This window comes from Oryctolagus cuniculus, chromosome 3 (genome assembly GCF_051225735.1).
Source record: "Oryctolagus cuniculus isolate XC-2025 breed Fujian yellow rabbit chromosome 3, ASM5122573v1, whole genome shotgun sequence".
Lineage (NCBI taxonomy): Eukaryota > Metazoa > Chordata > Mammalia > Lagomorpha > Leporidae > Oryctolagus > Oryctolagus cuniculus.
In genome coordinates this window covers 182,990,060-183,005,000 of record NC_142869.1, presented here as the reverse complement: position 1 = coordinate 183,005,000, position 14,941 = coordinate 182,990,060, and the positions used below count along the sequence as shown (strand labels likewise).

The 14,941-nt window shown below is 57.4% G+C and overlaps 1 protein-coding gene across 5 annotated transcripts in view; it reads right to left on the bottom strand.

The window, feature by feature from the left end:
- The window catches only part of DENND2A (DENN domain containing 2A), a 111,061-nt gene that overhangs the window by 71,166 nt on the left and 24,954 nt on the right, over window positions 1-14,941 (bottom strand). For 4 of the 5 annotated variants that reach the window (XM_070071407.2, XM_070071406.2, XM_070071408.2 and 1 more), the window contains exons 2-3: window positions 10,181-10,264; window positions 4,327-5,378 (exon numbers count right to left, since the gene is read on the bottom strand). In XM_070071407.2, the coding sequence (XP_069927508.2) occupies window positions 4,327-5,264 (938 nt within the window). In that variant the 5' untranslated portion in view covers window positions 5,265-5,378; window positions 10,181-10,264. Of the gene's footprint in view, window positions 1-4,326; window positions 5,379-7,513; window positions 7,536-10,180; window positions 10,265-14,941 lie in introns of those variants that run through there. The other variant, XM_089328699.1, reaches the window with a different exon arrangement.

Genomic DNA, 14,941 nt, shown 5'->3' with positions numbered 1-14,941 from the left:
ACAATCAACTGTCAGACTATTGGAAACAATAAGGCACTTTTTAAAGATATATTTTTAAGGGGCCAGTGTTGAGGCTTAGAGGTTAGAGGCACTACTGCAGTGCCAGCATCCCATATGGGCGCCTGTTCGATTCCCGGCTGCTCCTCTTCCGATCCAGCTCTCTGCTGTGGCCTGGGAGAACAGTGGAAGATGGCCCAAGTCCTTGAGCCCCTGCACCCACGTGGGAGATCTGGAAGAAACTCCGGGCTCCAGCCTTTGGCCTGGCACAACCCTGGCCATTGTGTACATTTGGGGAGTGAATGAGGGGATCAAAGATCACTTTCTGTTTCTGTCTCTCTCTCTGTAATTCTGCCTTTAAATAAATAAACATAAATCTCTTTCTAAAAGATACGGGGCCACCATGAGTGCTGGTTGGAGTCCTGACTGCTATCCTGCTGACGCACCTGGGCAGTGAATGACGGAAGATTTCAACTTCCCAGAGCCCAGCGGCCCTGGAGAGGGGGGAACCCTTGGAGGAACAGCCCAGAACTGCCCCTGCAGAGTGGGGAATCCTGGAGGAACAGCCCAGAACCGGCATGAAGGGCTGCTGCTGGCAAGCTTGCAGGGCCCCTACTACCCATGTGGGAGACCAAAATGGAGTTTCTGGCTCTGGGCTTCAGCCTGGCTCAGCCTGGGCTGTTGTCAGCATTTGGGGAGTGACAGAAGACGTCTTTCTCTGTCCCTGTCTCTCTTTGTCATTCTGCCTTTCAAATGCATAAATAAATAAACTTTTAAAAATATATACAAAAAGAAATGGCTTCCTTAAATATAAAGAGCATATTATAGGAAAAATAGACTACATCAACAATTGCAACAAAAAGATAAAATACTCAGACCGGCGCCACGGCTCACTAGGCTAATCCTCTGCCTGTGGCGCTGGCACCCCAGGTTCTAGTCCCAGTTGGGGCGCCGGATTCTGTCCTGGTTGCTCCTCTTCCAGTCCAGCTCTCTGCTGTGGCCTGGGAGTGCAGTGGAGGATGGCCCAAGTGCTTGGGCCCTGCACCCGCATGGGAGACCAGGAGGAGGCACCTGGCTCCTGGCTTCAGACCAGTGCAGCGCGCCGGCCGTAGCGGCCATTTGGGGGGTGAACCAATGGAAGGAAGACCTTTCTCTCTGTCTCTCTGTCTCACTGTCTAACTCTGCCTGTCAAAAAAAAAAAAAAAAAATACTCAGGAGTAAACTCATCAAATGCACAGAATCCTAATTAAATACAAACATATTTGGTATGTGTGAGATCTGACAGAATATCAAGTAGAATATTTAGAAAAATACGTACAACAACAGACAAGTCAGCTTTTCACAGCAACATTCATTAAGCAACGAAGGCCAATAGCCACTGACAAGGGGACACGTGGTCCTCTCTGCCCAGGAAATCCCGCTACACAGAGGTCCAGAAGAGTCCACTGACCAATCAACAGGAATGATGCGAGATTTCATAAGCTTTAGGATACTGAAATAAACTATAAGGTTAAAATAATTTGGCCGGCGCCACGGCTCACTAGGCTAATCCTCCGCCTGCGGCGCCGGCACACCGGGTTCTAGTCCCTGCCGGGGCGCCGGATTCTGTCCCGGTTGCCCCTCTTCCAGGCCAGCTCTCTGCTGTGGCCCGGGAGTGCAGTGGAGGATGACCCAGGTGCTTGGGCCCTGCACCCCATGGGAGACCAGGAGAAGCACCTGGCTCCTTCAAAAAATAAAAAATAAAAAAATTTTAAAAAAAGGTTAAAATAATTTAGTTTGATACTGAAAAAAAATCAGCCTGTTTAATTGACTAGCCAGCATTTACTGTAACTATATGCCAGCCAGGCTCTGTTTCTACAATTGGCACCATTTTACAGAGAAGTAAACTGAGTCCAACAGAGGTTTGGCGGCTTGCCTAACGCCACACAATGAGTAAAGAACTCAAAGTACCACGGTTCTGGAGACCTCTCTAGTGCTACACGCTGCCCACCACAACACTGCCCGTAAGCTGGGAACAGCCCAAATGCCCATCAGCGGGGGGCGTGCTTCATCCACAGGGCATAAACGTGGCTGGTTAACAAGGAGGCTGGGACTGCTTCTCAGCCTGATGGCTAAGATCAGGTGCAAAAAGGAAGGTGCTAACAGAGATCTCAACGATGCACTAAGAAAAGTATGCACTTGTATTTTGTAAAAGCATGATTTATACACACACATATTATTTCATAATGCGCAACTTTATTCTCCCTGACGAGAATAAATGATGCTATGGGGATAGCACTGTGCCACAGTGCATTGAGCCACAGCCTCCAATGCTGGGATCCCATCTGGGCGCTGGTTCCAGTCCCGGGAGCCCCACTTCTGATCCAGCTCCCTGAATGTGCCTGGGAAGGCAGTGGAGGATGGCCCAAGTGCTTGGGCCCCTGCACCCGCGTGGGGGACCTGGTTGGAGGGCCAGGCTCCTGGCTTCAGCTTGGCTCAGCCCCAGCTGTGTGGCCATCTGGGGAGTGAACCAGCAGACGAAAGATCTCCCTGTTTCTGCCTCGCCCTCTCTGTAACTCTGCCTTTCACATAAGTAAATACATCTTTTGAAGCTGAAAGAGTGCTGAGTCGGGGAGTGCCCTGATCTCACTGGAACTTTTGGAAGACGCCTGTGGCTGCTGAGGGAAGAACATCCTGGGGACTGGAGGTGGAGCCAAGGCGCTGAGCTGGGAGAGAGTTGGGGAGGCGTGGTCAGATTCAGGATAAAGTTCCAGAACTGGGACTGAGGGACTTGCGTTCGACGGAGGTGTGTAAAGAAGGCAAAGAGAGGTGGCTCCCAGGTTTTTGGCTCAAGTAACTAAATGAAGAGTGATACCATTCAATAAGATGTCAAACATCTGGGGACGAGACGGCTGGTGGTGGCTGGACCAAGAATGAGTTTTGGACATTCTAAATCCAAATTACCAGATGCCCAAACCGGAGATCCAAGCATAGGTGACCACACAGCCACAGAGCTGGAAGAGGTCCCATCTGGGAATCGTGAGAAGGTAACTGACAAAGCCCAGGACTGGATGTGACCATTCGGGGAGTAGCTATGGATGGAGGAGCAAAGCCCCTGGTGGGACCCCGGGCTGGGGTGGCGATGGGAAGAGGAGAGGGCCGAGAGGAGCCGGGGAGGCAGGACTAGGAGAGGCAGGACTGAGGAAGCAAGTGGAGACAGTGTTTCAAGACTGAGCAACACACAGTCCCTCAAACACTGAGAGAGGCCACTCAGGACCAGAGCAGACGGGGCGGAGGCTGGGCTGTGGCCAGTGGGTGAAGCTGCCACCTATGACACCAGCATCCCATATGCGCACTGGCTCAAGTCCCGGCTGCTCCACTTCCATCCAGCTCCCTGCTGATGCACCTGGGAAGGCAGTGAAAGATGGCCCAAGTGCCTGGACCCCTGCCCCCACCTGGGAGACCCGGGTGGCGTTCCAGGCCTCTGGCCAGCTGTTATGGCCATTTGGAGAGTGAATCAGAGAATGGAAGGCTTCTCTCTCTGTCTCTTCCTCTCTCTCTAACTCTGCCTTTCAAGTAAATATATGAATATTTTCAAGTGTTCATGTTTCATTACGTAAGGTGTTCTTTTTAAAAAACATTATTTTATTGTTTTGTGAAAGACAGAATAACAGAGAGAGCTTCCATCCTTGGCTCACTCCCCAAACGGCCACAATGGCTGGGGCTGGGCCAGGCTGAAGCCAGAAGCTGGGAGCTTCATCCGGGCCTCCCACGTGGGTACAGGGGCCCGAGCACTGGGGCCGTCCTCTGCTGCTTTCCCAGGTGCACTAGCAGGGAGCTGGATAGGAAGTGGAGCAGCGGGATGTGACCCAGAGCCCAATGGGAATGTGGGTGTGGCGGGCGGGGCTTAACCTGCTGTGCCAGACAGGAGCCCCTAATGTGTTCCTTCAGCACTAAACCTTCCCGGTGCAGCCGCACCTATAAACGAGGACACAGGGGCTTCGGTCACAGACAGCACAGGCCGGGGCAGACCCAACCCCGCGCCTCTAGAGCCGGTGGCAGGGAAACACAGGAAGAGGGGCCAGGAACGCAGCAAGCAGTCAGCAGCCGGGGACTACGGCTACCGGCGTCAACGCGAGCTCTTCCGGGAACTCCCGGTCAGCGAGCAGTCCCAAGGCAGGTTCATGGCAGACACTTTCTCGGGGACCAAGAACAAACAGGAAAGCACAGGCACCAGGCACCACGACTCCAGGTCACAGGACACGGCCTTACGCCACCAGCAGTCAGGGAGAACCCCGAGATGCCACGGGGCTGCGGACAGAGCCCCGCTCCCGGCCAGCCGGCACCTACCTGTGGTCAGCGCTGGGCTTCTGCCTCCCGTTCCCCAGTCTCCTGGTCACGGCGGCAGGTGGGGGCGAGGAGGGCAGGGGCGGGGGAGGGAGGGCGGGCAGAGGGGGCAGGGTTCTTCTCTCCTTCCTGAAGCCGGCCGCTGGGTGCCCGTCCTCGGCCCCCTCTCCGGCATGCCTGAACGTTCTCCGGGGCTTGGGAAGGGGGTTGATGAAGGGCTGCAGGGGCGACCCCTCTGAACCCCTGTACACGTTATCTGAGCCTTGCCTCTCCTCGGCAGCCTCAGGGGCAGGCTCCCTGCCCCCCAGGTCCCACGGCTGGCCCCTCTGGCTGCCCCCCGAGCCAGCCCTGCCTCTGTGGCTCTCAGAGGCGGGGAGCCCCTCTTCCGCCTTCTCAGGCAGGCAGTGTGGGGAATAGCAGGTCCCTGGCATCTGGGGGTCCAGCCCGGCCGAGCCATCTTTCAGAGCCTGCTCCAGCTTCTCCACCTGCTTCAGCACCGAGAGCTGATCGCTCGGCAGGCGCCTGCCACACCGTGGCTCCTGGCTCCGGCCCCAGCTGGCCTCCGGCTCCCCGTCTGGCTGGCTGAGGTCTGGCCTCCGCGCCGCGTCCTGGCGCTTGGCCGTGACTCCCCCTCCACCCCGCTCGGTCTCCGCGCCCTGGGCTCTCCCGCAGCCGTCTCCGCCTCTCCTCTCCCCTGCGCAGGGCTGCAGGTGTCCCGCTGCCCCGTCTGCTCTCCTGGCAGGTGCGGGAGCAGGCGACTCCTTCTTCCCTTCCCATTCGGATATCTTGTCCTTTATGCTGAGGACCTTGTGCCGGGCCGCGGCTGCAGCAGACGGACAGGGGCTCTGGACTCCGCTGAGCTGCTTCCTCCCGGGCCTGCCGGCTTCTGTAGCGCTGAGATCTGCAGGTGGGCCACTGACGGTCATACCTGAGCTGAACATGTCCACCCTCGGCTCCAGCACGGGTGGCTCTGGCTCAGTCTTTGCGAGAGGACGGAGGCGCAGAGTGGTGGCCCCTGAGGGTCTCCCGCGGCCTTCACACCGTCCACCTTGACCCTGAACCAGAAAGACAAACAGCAGTCAGGGACTCTTGGTACTGCTCTTGGCTGGCCGCAGAGATGCACCACAGCTCAGATATAAATATTCTACGCTAGCTGCAAACCACAAACACAGAAACCATCTTTTTTTAAATCCATATTTTCTAATATAAAATTTTTACTTATTTATTTGAATGGCAGTATTACAGAGAGCGAGAGGACAGAGACAGAGACAGAGGTCTTCCACCCGCTGGCTCACTCTCCAAATTTCCGAAACAGCTGAGGCTGGGCCAGGCTGAAGCCAGGAGCCAGGAGCTTCTTCCGGGTCTCCCACATCAGTGCAGGGCCATCCTCTGCTGCTGTCCCAGGTTCATTAGCAGGGAGCTGCATCAGAGTGGAGCAGCTGGGACTCGAACCAGCGCCCCTATGGGTTGCTGGTACTGCAGATATGGTGGCTTAACCTGCTGTGCCAATGGTGTCCCCAGGAGACCACTGTATGGGGCTGGCACTGTGGCAAAGCGGATAAAACTGCTGTGTGCAATGCCAGCAACTCATATGGGTGACGGTTCAAGTCCAGGCTGCTCCACTTCCAATCCAGCTCCCTGCTAATGGCCTGGGAAGAGCAGTGGAGGATGGCCCGAGTGCTTGGCCCCTGCACCCACGTGGGAGACCCGTATGACGCTCCTGGCTCCTGGCCCTTACAGCCATCTAGGGAGGGGAGTGAAGCAGCAGGTGGAAGATCTTTTGCTTTCTGTCCCTCCCTCTCTCTCCATAACTCTTCTAAATAAAATAAAATAAACACAAACAAAGAAACCACCACCACTGTATCTTTCTTGGGAGGACAGAGTCCCACGGGCTTAGGTGCAAACTCTCACTCCACCAAGGCCGCGGGTGATCCTCTCACCCCAGCTTCTCCCTCTCCGGGGGCAGTGACAGTAAGCACCGCCTGCCCGCAGCAGGTGGTGTGGACGGTGTGCACTATGAATGGTGGCTGCCACCACTCAGCCGTCTTCCCTGCCGTGGGCGGCAGTAAACATAGGGGAAGGCAGGAGGCAGTGCACATTGCTTGGCTCTCATTAGCCGTGGGCAGTTCTTGGCAACTGACGGTTCAGAAACCACACCAGCACCACAAACCACCCAGCGTCTGCTGATTCTGGGCTTGCGAAGCTGTCCCGACTGCAGCGGGCAAAGCCACAGGAGCGGAAGCTCCCCCGGACATGTGCGCTCCGGCAGAGCAAACGCTACAGGAAGCCGGGGCTGTTTTGGTATTCTTGGCCTGTGCTGGCCACTGGGACACCCCGGCACCCAGAAAACGCTGGCTGCGCAGACGGTGAACAAACAGCGCTGCGTGAATGAGGGCGCCTGTAACGAGCAGGCACTTTCCGATCTGTGCAGGGCCTCGAGACGCCCTGACAGCCACCACGCGTGGCCAAGGCTTCGGTTCTCGGCCACACGCCGAGCACTCGGTAGCCCCGCGGCAGGAGAGGGGCTGACGGCTCCTGGATCAGATCGGGTAGGGCATCTTCCTCACTGCGGAAAGTTGCAGCCTAGGTCACACGCCGGGGGACGCAGGAGGGAACTTCAGAAAGTTTTTGGGAAAACAGCACTGAAAGATCAATTTCGGTGCAAAAAATTGTGTGTGTGTGTGTGTTTTGACAGGCAGAGTGGACAGTGAGAGAGAGACAGAGAGAGAAAGGTCTCCCTTTGCCGTTGGTTCAACCTCCAATGGCTGCCGCGGCCGGCGCGCTGCAGCTGGCGCATCACGCTGATCCGAAGGCAGGAGCCAGGTGCTTCTCCTGGTCTCCCATGGGGTGCAGGGCCCAAGCACTTGGGCCATCCTCCACTGCACTCCCTGGCCACAGCAGAGAGCTGGCCTGGAAGAGGGGCAACCGGGACAGAATCCGGCGCCCCGACCAGGACTAGAACCTGGTATGCCGGCGCTGCAGGCGGAGGATTAGCCTATTGAGCTGTGGCGCCGGCTGCAAAAAATTTTCAAAATCCATGTGTAGATTTTTCATAGCATGCATTTTCACTTATTGAAGATTTCACACACACACACACACACACACACACACACCTACATATATACATGATCTCAAAAGTTTTCTGACACCCAAGTACACTTACCTTTTTTTTTTTGAAAGGCAGACTTACAGAGAGAGAGGGAGAGACAGACAGAGAGAGCTTCTACCCGCTGGTTCACTTCCCAAATGACTGCAATGGCTGGAGTTGGGCCAGGCCAAAACCAGGAGCCAGGAGCTTCTTCCAGGCCTCCCACGTGGGTGCAGGGGCCCAAGCACTGGGAGCATCCTCTGCTGCTTTCCCAGGTGCGTTAGCAGGGAGCTGGATAGGAAGTAGAGCAGCCCATACGGGACACTGGTGCTGCAGGCGGCAGCTTAATCTGCTATGCCACAATGCCAACACCTTTTTTTTAAAGAGATGTATTCATTTATTTTGAAAAAGTTACCAAAGAGAGAGGGAGAGACAGAGAGAGAAGGATCTTCCATCCGCTGGTTCACACCCCAAATGGCTGCAATAGCCTGAGCTGGGCCATGCTGAAGCCAGGAGCCAGGAGCTTCTTCCAGGTCTCCCACATGGGTGCAGGGGCCCAAGCACTCAGGCCATCCTCCGCTGCTTTTCCCAGGCCACAGCAGAGAGCTGGATGGGAGGCAGGGCAAGGATTTGAACCAGTGCCCAGATGGGATGCCGGCGTCGTAGGCAGAGGCTGTATCCGTTATACCACAACGCTGGCCCCTACACTTGTCTTTTAACTCCATTTCCCCGTGAACTCTGGGAGCACCCCTATGAGGTACTCTCTCTATACGTGTATGTATGTACATGTATATATGTGCATATGTGTGGTAAGAGGAGATCAGCGTGAAGATGCTCAATGTTATTCTGAAAACAAAGGACCTCACTGAATGAGAATGAGGGTATCTGTGTGCCCAAATGCAGAAATTCTCCCAGCAGCCCGGCATGACAGCACAGCGACGCCCGAGGTGCCGAGACCGGCAGCACACACACCTGCGCACCCTCTGTGTGTGCGGATCTGCCCCTACGGGGACTCCAGCTGCGGTTCTCAGTGAGAGTAATTCCCAGATCCATGCATCCTGCCGTTGCCAGCTCTTTCCTCCAAGTCTAAGGGGCTGTTTACACGAAGATTCTCCCTCAATTGGGACATCAGCACATAAATCACGCTGCTGGTCTCGGTTGTACGGCAGAAATTAGAAACTCGAGAAAATGCAAACACATTTTTTTGCCAATAGAGTTTCTTATGTTAAGTATGACTAGCAGCAGAAATCCTTATTTAAATAAACAATTAGGATTCATAACAGCTTACAAAAGAGAAAAACATGCACTTGTCCTGTCACCACTGAGGATGTCACCGTGGATTCAGACTTTAGTCAGAGTTAGAAGTCTGCTGGTATTTCACCAGGGGTTCAGAAGGCAGAGTGACAGCCCTTCTCTGCCCCGGGGCAACAGGAAGCGAGAGGACCCGCACGGTAGAACGGCCGACCTTCCAGGCAGCGCACTTACTGAAGGCAGACGGCCGAACACACAACTGCTGACAGGCCGCCCGGCGGACAGATGGCCAAACACACACCCGCCGACAGGCTGCGTACCGGCCCGGCGGACAGATGGCCGAACACACAACCGCTGCAGGCTATGTATTGGCACAGTACCGAGATGCTGGGCCTGGAGCGAGAGGGACATGGGCTTGCGTTCCTTTATCTGGAAACAAGAACCCTGCCTCTTGACTGGAACTTTATGAGTGCAGAGGCCAATCCTGGCCACCGTGTCTGGTCCACGGCCGGCGGTCAGCACGAATCTGCTCAACGGACGAGTGGAGAGATGAATGAGCACGGTACGCATGCAGACGGCAGCGTCTGCCCCAAATCCGGGGCTCAGCAGATGTGCCGGCGGCGTCGTAACCCCTGTGCTCGCGGTGCAGGGCCCCAAGCACCTGCACCATCCGCCGGCACCGAGGCCCCATTGGAGACTGCGGAGGCGCACAGGCTGCCTGCTGGAGGCCACGCTGGGCTCACCGCACTCCAGACACGAAAGAGGGTGAAGCTGTTTCACCAGGGACGGCTGCTGCACCCAGGAAGTTCCCACGTTCCAGTTCCCAAGATTCTACTGCCCCAGAAGGGCTCTGGCCTGCGGTCCTTGCAGAATGTACCCACGCCCTGGGGAAAAGGACACAACCCTGCTAATGAGGTGGCAAACTGACCATGTGGACGGACACGGCTGCAAAGATCCAGGGCTCAGAAATAACCGGGGCGGGCAATCGGGCAGCAGGGAAGACGCCCTGGGGATGCCGCAGCCCCTGCTGGAGTCCTGCAGTCCTGGCTCTGCTTCCGATCCAGCCTCCTGCCAATGCACGCCGTGGGAAGCAGCGCACAAGGGCCACCCACGTGGGAGACTCAGATGGCTCCTGGTTAGCTTGGCCCAGCCTCAGCCATTGCGGGCATCTGGGGAGTGAACCAGCAGATGGAAGATTCTCTCTCTGCCTCTGCCTTCCAAATAAATAAAAACAATCAGTTTTTTTAAAGTTACTTAAAATGCCTGTGTAGCCTCATAGTTAGAAAAATAAACCCTGGGCTGGGACGCATGCTGGGGGTACGGCCTGACGTGGCCCGGGACCTTCATCTCCACACCGGCACTGCTCGGGTTTGCTCCTGACCCTTCGGTCTCGTGTCCCCGCACGTGGAGGTGACTTACAGGAGGGCCACTAGAATGAGCTGGGAAAGAGCTCCGGGCAGTGAGAGCAGTGGGAAGAACGGGGCCAGCGTGCACAGCCTCTGGGGACGAAGCTCTTACCTGTCAGCCGACGTGCAGCTCAGGTTTTCAGTCTGGCTGTGGCTGCCCTCGGCCGGCCCGCACGCCGTCATCGTGTCAGGTCTCCTGGGGGAACAAGGGAGCACGCACGGTGAGCCACCACCACACGTGCCCTGGGCGGCGAGCAGAGGGGCCCACGTGCCAGCCTCCGCCCAGGAGTGGGAGTGCAGGAAGGCACCGTCAGCACCCCGACCCAGGAGCAGGCATGCGTACATCGTGGGGAGCGTCCAGACCTGCAGCCCACTCCAGGCTCCTCACAAACATCTCATGGAAGACACACAGCAGCCCCAGCCCACCCACGGCTGCCTGAAACCACGGACAGAACCGCTCCCCGTACTCACCATGTTTTCCTCCTGGGCACACAAATCTTTAAGGTTTAATTTATAAATGAGGCGCGGCGATAATGGACAATAATGAAACAGGACAACTGTAACAGTGCACCGTAATTGAACATTAAGAACGTGGTCCCTCTTTGCCAACATACACTACGGTGCCGTCGCTGACCGAGCGCAACCGAAATCCTGGAGAGCAGGCCCGGGGCCAAGGGGAGACTCCTGTAACCTCCGAAAGCAGACCACAAACAAGGCAACCGCCCCTTCCAGGCTCTCTGAACCCCTGCGATGAGCCAGCCGTCCCGAGGAACAGGAACCAAACCACACACAGTGCAAACAGCGCCACAGGGCCCCCACCTCCCCCGTGCGCCCTGACGGCGGAGGCCCAAGGCGTCAGGGCGCGGTCTGGGCAACCCTGGGAACCCAGTCGTTCCTGCTCACCAGCAGCAAGGGCAGAGCGGACGGCTGGAGTCCGACGTGCCCCAGTGTCCAGGGTGGGGGTGACTGACTGGCTGAGCAGTCTCACTGCAAGCCCCGGCAGGACCCCGAGGGAGGAGCAGTGTCTCTCCACACAGGGAGGCGGAGGCCAGGCGGGTACCAGCTCCGGGGCGCAAACACCGAGGGACTGGCTCCTGGCACTGCTGTGTGGTCCTGGGCACTGCGCCTCCCCCACAGAACGTCCAGGGAACCCCTCTCCAACTCAAGATTCCTAACCCCTGTCCCAGGCCCAGTGTCCTGCCCACCCAGAAATCAAAGCGCTGGGCAGGCTGCAAGGAGAGGGGAGCCAGGGAGAAAGAGGCGAGGGAAAGCAGCGTGAGCCTGGGCCACGGCGTGACAAAGAGGAAGGCCGTGAACTGAGGCAGCAGGGAGGTGAGGGACAGGCCCGCCACACCGTGTGTGCGGGAGGGCGCGGGGCTCTGCTCCCTACCCACGCAGCACCGGACGCCCAGGGCATAATCCGTGCAGTAACCAAGCCCCACCTTGGTTATTTATTTGAAAGGCAGAGTTAGAGAGAGACCGAGAGAGAGAGACAGATGGGGGGAGGGGTATCTGTAACCGCCAAAGCCAGGAGCAACCGGGTCCCCCCCCACGTGGGTGCAGGGCCCAAGCACTGAGGCTGTCCTCCGCTGCTTTCCCAGGCACATTAGCAGGGAGCCGGACTGGAAGCGGAGCGGCTGGGACTCGAGCTGTGCCCACGTGGGACACTGGCACAGCAGGCGGCATTGTAACCCACTACGCCACAGCGCAGACCCTAGCTCCACCACTCTTGAAAGAAGCCAGGCCCTGGGCCTTGATGGCAGGACCCACACGCAGCACCGTGGAGGGACGTCCGGAGAGCAGCCACATCCCAGCCCACCCTCCACGCTCACGCAACTGCTGCCTCCAAACCCAGAGCCTAGACCCAGCCCTGCTCCTCACACACCAGCCCCTCCCCTGCCCAGCTGGTGTCTGCTTCACTGGCATGACCAGCAGGTGTAGGCGGGTGTGTGCCGGACGCTCCGGGGCCTTGAACCCCAGAGCTCGGGGGAGCAGCAGGGCTGAGCTGGGACCACGGTCAGCGGGGAGCCAGGCTCTCCCCAGGGGGAGAGTTTCCCGAGAGCAACACAGCCCACTGTGTCGATGCAACGGTGACTTCCAAGGCGGAAGCCACAGTCCCCAGGACAACAGGACACCGCACTGTGAGAAGCAGGCTCCCGCGGGCTTCGGGGGCTGAACAGAGGGGGCGAGCAGCCCCAGCACCCCGGCAACCAGCCCGCTGCACTGGATCGCAGAGCGATGGGACGCGCTGCTCTCTCCTCTGGTGACTGAAAGGCGCCAATCTGGGACGAGTCCATTTGCTGGTGGGAGAACTCTGGGACTTCAACCAGCAGGATCAACTCTAGGGGCCTGGCACTGCAAGATGGCGCTGTTCTGCCAAGAGTGGCCAGCTGGGGACGCTGTTCCATGTCGACTCCTGGCACCTCTCTCGACCACGGCAACAGCCTGTCCAGGGCGCGGTGTGAACGGGGCTCCTCAAGGGCCTCAGGGGCCTTCCCCACGGCCCGAGTTCTTCACCTCTTCCGGGTGATTTGGCCTTGCAACCCAGACACTTTGCCAAGAAGGACAATGGATGATTAGCAGTAACACATCTTCCCCGCTCACCTGCTCGCCATAAAGAACAGACTGTCCCCGTAACCAGATGGCCTTGATCACTGCTAATACATTTAACTCCACTGAAAGTACCACACAAAATCTTCAAGCTGGATGACAAGACAGTGCATACATGTTTGTATCAGTTAAACATTTCATAAGTTCTTTTTTTAAATTTCTTAATTTTCCTTTATTTATTTATTACTTATTTATTTGATAGGCAGAGTTACAAAGAGACAGGGAGTGTCCGATGAAGGAAAGGGGATTATATATATTATATATATATATTATATTACACACACACACACACACACACACATATATATATAGCGGAATAAGAAGTCCATGCCAAGACGGCACTGGCCAGCGAGCATAGTTACTCAGGAAATGGCAGTGGAACCCACCTGGCAAAGGAGCCTGCCTAGCAACAGGCAGTGATTGGTTACAGCATAAACTGCCCCTTGACCGGATTGGCTGCCTTGGCTATATAAGCTGCTGCACTAACTGAAATAAATGAGTCTGTGAGCTGCGAGCCTCCGGCCCACTTTCACCCAACTCCTAGTGTCTGTGTTATGACTCCACGCCTCTTGCCCCCACCACGCTTATCCTCAGAATGAATCCACAGCAACAGAGAGAGAGAGGAGAGAGAGAGAATCTTCCATTCACAAGTTCACAACCCAAGTGGTCACAAAGGTCAGACATGGGCCAACCCACATTTCATCATAAGTTTTTTTTTTTTTTTTTTTGACAGGCAGAGTGGACAGTGAGAGAGAGAGACAGAGAGAAAGGTCTTCCTTTGCCGTTGGTTCACCCTCCAATGGCCGCCGTGGCTGGCGCACCGCGCTGATCTGAAGCCAGGAGCCAGGTGCTTCTCCTGGTCTCCCATGGGGTGCAGGGCCCAAGCACCTGGGCCATCCTCCACTGCACTCCCGGGCCACAGCAGAGAGCTGGCCTGGAAGAGGGGCAACCAGGACAGAATCCGGCGCCCTGACTGGGACTAGAACCCGGGGTGCCAGCACCGCAGGCGGAGGATTAGCCTATTGAGCCATGGCACCAGCCTCATAAGTTCTTAAAACTTACAAACTGAAGAGAAATATTTTTAAGACTCCACTATCTGTAACGGATTCCGTTTATCAGTCAGGTCCATAAGCTGACGGTGTTCTGGCTAAAGTGAACACCCTAAAGGGTTCTCTTGCAGCACTAGCACCGCGCTGCCCGGAGATTTTCTCCAGCGAGGCGCTGCCGGCTGCTGTGGGCCAGCTGGTGCTGAGGGAATCTCATGCCTAACTACTACCTTTGGTTTTGAGGCAGGAGTGGGACAGGGGTGGGGACGTGTGTTCCCAACAAACAAGCTGAGCGCGGAGGCCCAAAGTACACGGTCCAGTCCCGGGAGTCCACCCCTGCTCTGCCAACCAGCCCAGTGAGGTCAAGTGAGGTCCAATGAGGCCCAGTGAGGCCCAGAGGGGCCCAGTGAGGTCAAGTGAGGTCCAGAGGGGCCCAGCGAGGCCCAGTGAGGCCCTGTGGGGCCCAGAGGGGTCCAGTGAGGCCCAGTGAGGCCCAGAGGGGCCCAGTGAGGCCCTGTGGGGCCCAGAGGGGTCCAGTGAGGCCCAGTGAGGCCCTGTGGGGCCCAGTGAGGCCCAGTGAGGCCCAGAGGGGCCCAGTGAGGCCCTGTGGGGCCCAGAGGGGTCCAGTGAGGCCCAGTGAGGCCCAGTTAGGCCCAGTGGGGCCAAGAGGGGTCCAGTGAGGCCCAGTGAGGCCCTGTGGGGCCCAGAGGTGCCCAGTGAGGCCCAGTGAGGCCCAGCGAGGCCCAGTGGGGCCCAGAGGGGTTCAGTGAGGCCCAGTGCGGCCCAGTGGGGCCCAGAGGGGTCCAGTGAGGCCCACTGAGGCCCTGTGGGGCCCAGCGAGGCCCAGTGAGGCCCAGTGGGGTCCAGTGAGGCCCAGTTGGGCCCAGTGAGGCCCAGTGAGGCCCAGTGGGGCCCAGAGGGGTCCAGTGGGGCCCAGAGAGGCCCAGTGAGGCCCAGTGGGGCCTAGAGGGGTCCAGTGAGGCTGGCTCCTGCGGCTTCCTTTCCAGCTGCTTCACAGCCAGAGGTGTGACCAAGTGCAAATGGGCCGCAGTGGCTTCATCTTTCTGATTGGAGTCTTTCAAAGTCAAACCGGTATCTTCAGGTTTGTGAGGCAGGTGGGCCACGTGCCACGAGCTGTCTGGGATGACATCCACTGTGCGCTCCGCGGCCCTGGCTCACATCCTCGCGCTCCCGCAGTCCTGGACAGAAAACACTGG